This window comes from Gymnodraco acuticeps, unplaced genomic scaffold, assembly GCF_902827175.1.
Source record: "Gymnodraco acuticeps unplaced genomic scaffold, fGymAcu1.1, whole genome shotgun sequence".
Classification (NCBI taxonomy): domain Eukaryota; kingdom Metazoa; phylum Chordata; class Actinopteri; order Perciformes; family Bathydraconidae; genus Gymnodraco; species Gymnodraco acuticeps.
Window position 1 is genome coordinate 637,283 of NW_022991434.1, and position 5,911 is coordinate 643,193.

At 40.6% G+C, this 5,911-nt stretch overlaps 1 protein-coding gene across 1 annotated transcript; it reads left to right on the top strand.

The window, feature by feature from the left end:
• Positions 1-275: 275 nt before the first annotated feature.
• LOC117532557 lies at positions 276-1,917 on the top strand. Its single transcript, XM_034195886.1, has 2 exons — positions 276-919; positions 1,056-1,917. Exons 1-2 carry the CDS (start codon positions 276-278, stop codon positions 1,915-1,917), a joined length of 1,506 nt encoding a protein of 501 aa, XP_034051777.1.
• The last annotated feature ends 3,994 nt before the right edge of the window (positions 1,918-5,911 follow it).

Here is a 5,911-nt window from a genome sequence, read left to right on the forward strand (position 1 = left end):
CATTTAATAATAGTGCAGCGGAGTCACATGATAGCATGACATTTAAAAACATTTGAAAAGCAGTCATTAGAAAGGGATGATGGTTATCCAGGTCATTAGAAGGAGATCTCCGGCTCGGTGTCACTGCTTTTCTGTGAAGTGGTACGTGTTTAATTCTACATTCAGTAGTTTTTGAGCCAATGTCTTTACTTTTCTACAGGAACACCTCAACCAGATGTAAAATCCATGGCACAGTTGATATCCAGCCAGTGTCTCCAGCTGTCTACCAGCTAAATATGAAAGAAGGGAACATTGGCTCTATTAGAACATTTACTCATGGTGAAAAAGATCCAACAAAGACAAACAAAACCATCTTGCTTGTTGGTGAAACAGGTGCAGGAAAATCCACTCTGATCAACGCTCTGGTTAACTACGCCATGGGGGTGGAGTTCAAGGACAATGACTGGTATCAGATCGTACAGGAAGGGAAGAAGAGTCAAACAGGAAGTCAGACGCCAGACGTGATCGTGTATGAGGTCTTTGGTCTTGAAGACGGAACTCTGCCTTTCTCTCTGACCATCATCGATACTCCCGGATATGGTGACACCAGAGGGATTGAGAGAGATGTCCTCGTCAGCGAAAGATTGTTGGACTTGTTCCGCTCAACAGAAGGAGTTCATGAGATCGATGCAGTGTGTCTGGTGCTGAAAGCGAGTGACTGTCGACTGAGTGACCGACTGATGTACGTCTTTGATTCAGTGGTGTCTCTGTTTGGAAAAGACATAGAGAAGAACATCGTTGCCCTCCTCACACACTCACACTTTTTTAGCTCTGATAACGTTCTAGAAGCTCTGAAAGATGTGAATATCATGTGTGCAAAAGACAAGGAGGGTCAGCCTGTTCATTTCATGTTTGATAACGCCCATAAAACAGAGAAAAAAAATAAAAAATGAGCTTGTTCTAAAGTATGCTTGGGACTCAACAGAAGATGAAATCAGACAATTTGCAGATTTCCTGAAAAGAACCAAACCTAAGGACTTGAAAAAAACCGTTGAAGTGTTGAATTCACGCATCAGCCTGGCAGCCTGCATCCACAACATACTGGGGAGGATTGAGTTCATTGACCTGAAACAGAGAGAGATCAAACGGACTCAGGAAGCTCTGAAGAAACACGAACAAGACATGAAGAATAACAAGGACTTCACAATAGAAGTTGATGAAGTCTATAAATGTAAAGTACCTATTAGTGAGTGGAGATGGTGGGCATTAGGGTTAAACTATGGAGGAGCTGTCTGCTGTGAAGTCTGTAAGGAGAACTGTCACCATCCATGCACACTGGCCTGGTATCCAAGTCAGTGTGAGGTCATGCAAAACAGAGGAAATGAGCTCTACTGCACGGTGTGTACTGGGAAGTGTCATGAATCCAAACACGTGAAAACAGAACAATGCACTGAATGTGAGGATGAGTGCAGTGATCCAAATCATCCAAAAACACCCTGGAGATATGTGAGCAAGACAAGGAGAGTTAAGAAGGACATACATCAGATGAAAGACATGTATGAGAAGGGTAAAGAAGACAGTGAGGAGTCAGTGAGCCTCTTGGAAACCCTCCAGAAGAACATAGAAGACCTCCAAAAAGAAAAAGATCAGTTTCTGGAAGAGTCTTTCCAACATGTGGTGGAACTGGAGAAGATCGCTCTGAATGTTGTTTCCCTCTCCACTCATGTCCACCTGGACTTCCTGATTGAGAAGATGAAGGAGAAGGGAGACACAGAGAAGGTCAAGAAACTGGAGGAGATGAAAAGTCAAATGGATCAAAATCCAAGAGCCAAATCAGCGCTGAGCTACATGTCTGGTAAAACAGCAGCTTTTGGTAAAGCAGCTATGGATCTCCTCAGAGGAAACACAGCTGAGCAGAAAACAAGCTCTACACTTTGATGAAAGGTATTTCATTATACCAAGTGTAATGCTGATAAAATGTGATTGACTTTTTTCACTTTGTAATTCCTGGAAACGGCGCCCTTTGTGTTTTACCGTTCAATAACCAATCCTTACTTCACTGTTCACGTTATGGACAATTCATATTTTCAACATCTCGGGTTCCCTTTGTCCTTTGTGACCCAAAGTCCCTCCTCACAATGTCCGTGAAGTTCTGCATGCAGCCCAACATGTAGCTACTGTGCATGCTCCTCCAGCTGGTTACCGAGCAGAAGAGGAAGAAAACTAACTGAAGGATTGTTTGGAAGAGATGTTGTTTGAGGATACTCGTCGTTACCAGCATGAATATAATGGAGAGAGTTTGTGGAGCTCCAGACGAACACAGACCCTCGATTGTTGCTCTGGTTTCAAATTGAGGAAAGAGCCCCCCCTGCTGGTCAATGTTAGCTACAGCAGCTCTCTCTCTCCTCTAAAGCATGGCAAATAAACCAATGCATGATTTGATGACTTGTTCTTTTCATGTAAAGTAAATTGACTGAGGCAAATACTTTGGAATAAGAAAATGATGCCTTTGAATCTTTAGTTGACAGTTCTGCAGAAAGTCTTTGCAGCTCCTGAGGCTTTTGACTGATTTCTAAACTATGTTTGGAGTAAAAGACGATGTGTAATCATTTGTTCTGATGTTATTGTGTATTCTCCACATATGAGGATGTTCGACCTGCAGCTCACTTTCTTCAGATCACACTCATCACATGAACTGCATCTAAAAGAGACGCAGCTTTCTGCTGGAAAGTAGAAACAAGGAAAAACTCCATTTCTAGTTTTCTACGAGTTGCATTTATAACGTTTTAGATGTTCATCATGAGTTGCTTTATTTTGAGACTTGAGTTTCAGCAGTTTAGTTCAGATTCTTCATCATTTAATCATTGTTATCATTTGTAATCATTTGTAACCATATATCAGTGAATCAATAAAAACAAGTATCTTTTGTGGTCTACTGAAAGACAGCAGCTCCTCCTATCATCGTCTGACCTCTGAGCAAAGCTCGATGCGGCCTCTTGGGGTTTAGAGGAATGTATCATTACATTATAAATACATGTTAGGTGTTGACCCTAATTACAAATCCTCTCCACAGATATTTAGTTTTCTTAAAAACAAAAACAGATGGTTTTCTGATTATGGGAAAGTTGTTGGTGAAAAAGTAATAAATATGCAAAGTATGTGATTCAACAACATGTAAATAAATGTTTTTGAAATATGCTATAGGGAGACATTTCATTACGTCTCCTGAAGTTTCATTCTAGATTAGACATGTGCAAGTTTATGAATATTTAATATAAGAGCACACGTTTGGTTCTTTATTTGAATCAAGATGAAACATGTAGAGTAACTAGCTCCATGTAGTGCTGTAATTAAATAACTAAATACAAGTTATTGCATCTGTTATAGAGGGCTACAAAAGGGTTACATCAGAATATATACTTTTAGTAAGAATTGTATTTGGAGAACATACAACTAATACTATTGCTTGGTTCCAATCCCAGTGTGTGTGTGTGTGTGTGTGTGTGTGTGTGTGTGTGTGTGTGTGTGTCTCTGTGTGCGCGTGTGTGTGTGTGTGTGTGTGTGTGTGTGTGTGTGTGTGTGTGTGTGTGTGTGTGTGTGTCTCTGTGTGCGTGTGTGTGTGTGTGTGTGTGTGTGTGTGTGTGTGTGAGTGCGCGCTCGTGTGTGTGTGTGTGTGTGAGTGCGCGCTCGTGTGTGTGTGTGTGTGTGTGTGTGTGTGCGCGTGTGTGTGCGTGTGTGTGTGTGTGTGTGCGTGTGTGTGTGTGTGTGTGTGTGTGATTGAGGCGATGACGATCTGCTAATAAAACATATTTGTATCTAAAAGGTAAAGAATTTATATTAAAACGTTTGTTTATTAATTAGATCGTTTAGACAGTCATTTTTTATAATTTATATATGTATTGAAGATATACGCTTTAAGGCCTCTTGGATGAGGGTTGCAGCCTAAATCCTTAATGTAGCACTACTGCCCTCTTCTGGATTTAATCACAATGTCGTTATAAACAGTATATATTATTTTGATTTCAAATAACTATTTACAGCTGGAAAAGTACTAAAACTTTACTATGAACATATTCTGCAAAAAGTAAAGTAAAAGTCCTGCATTCAAAACCTGACTGTAGTAAAGTGTGTCAGTGAAATGCAGTTAAAGTACTTCAAGTAAAATAATTGATTGATGCCCCCTTAGGTTAATAAACAGTTAAACAAACTGCACTAGTCTACTAACAGAATAGTGCAGCATCTCCAGCTAGCTAGTTAGCTTTACATATATCACATACTCTTTCAAGGACACTTGTGACTCTCTATGTTTGGTGCAACTAGTTAACTCGCCAACTCGGTTAAACCAAAAAGATTTAGAGAAGTCCACTTTGATTGATGTTATCTTACAAACGCACCTCACCGTTTCTCCGCAGTAGGCACGTTTTGTAATGATATAAGCGACCACTGCGCAATTGCTTGTGTGAGAACCTGTAAGATCCCTAAAGGAAAGCCACGTCTCATTCACAAGAGGCGATTCAAACATTTCGATGAGCAGGCGTTTCTACATGATGTTTTTAATAGTGATTTACACATTGTTTCACTTATGACCGATGTTGAGTTAGCATGGAATTATTTTAAATCCACCTTCTTGGCTATATGTGACAAGCATGCTCCTTTTAGGACATCTAGGATAAGCGGTAAAGACAACCCCTGGTTTAATGATTCTATATCCTCTCTCATTCGACAGAGAGACACTGCCTGGGCTAAAGCAAAGAAATCGAATATTCCATTAGATTGGAATCTGTATAGGACATTAAGAAACAAATGCACTAAGCTGATTAAAGACTCTAAATGTGCCTACTATCTTAATGCAATACATGACAATTTGAATAACCCTGCAAAGTTTTGGAAACTTGTTAAATCCTCCTCAGGTTCTATCACTCCAAACAGCCTTCCTGATCTCTTACGGGTAAATCAGAGTGAAATCATGGGCAAAATGGATATTGCAGACAGCTTTAATAATTATTTTATTTCTGCTGGCTCAATCTTTGATTCTAGCAACTCAGGGATGATCGCTGCAGAAGGAGAGCCAGGTCCTCCGCCACTTGACCCTGATCAACTGTTCACCTTCGCCCCCATCTTGACCGCTCAGGTTCACAAAGCTTTAATGAGCCTAGATGTAAAGAAATCTTCAGGCCCAGACAAGATAGAGCCGTTCTTCTTCAAAGTTGCTGCAGGTCTGATTGCAGAACCCATAACCTGTATTTTGAATCTCAGTCTTTGTGCTGGTGAATTGCCTAGCTCATGGAAGTCGGCCATGGTTCTCCCCTTGTTAAAGGGCGGACACCCCTCTGACCTAAATAATTATCGCCCTATTTCCAGACTGTCTGTAATGGCCAAAGTCTTTGAATCTTTTGTAAACGAACAACTGAAAAAGTTTCTAACTGACCATAATATTCTTAACGAGTCTCAGTCAGGCTTCAGATCAGGCCATAGCACTACTTCAGCGGCTATGCTAGTCTCAAATGACATAATTGAAGCACGAAACAAGAAAAAACACTGTGCAGCATTGTTTGTTGATCTGTCTAAAGCTTTTGATTCTGTGGATCATGCATTGCTACTGCAGAGGCTTGGCTGCATAGGTCTTGGCAAAATGGCTTTGAGCTGGTTTAAAAACTATCTATCTGAAAGAACTCAGTGTGTCTCAGTAGAAGATTATAACTCAGCTGCTCTTACTGTAAACAAAGGTGTTCCACAAGGTTCTATTTTGGCCCCTGTCTTATTCTCCATCTTTATAAATGAACTAGGAAATGGGATAAACCCAGCACGGTTTCATTTATACGCCGATTATACAGTTGTTTACACAGTGGCTTCCTCTTTGACTCAGGCCATAGAGCTTCTACAGGATGCTTTTAATACACTGCAACACTCCTTGCTAAGGCTAAGACTGGTC

Excerpts from the sequence above, each read along its gene's own strand:
- LOC117532557 (XM_034195886.1), top strand. The coding sequence starts at position 276 with ATGAAAGAAGGGAACATTGGCTCTATTAGAACATTTACTCATGGTGAA. Across the intron at positions 920-1,055 it reads GCCCATAAAACAGAGAAAAA|CCTGGCAGCCTGCATCCACA; the intron begins AAATAAAAAATG and ends TTCACGCATCAG.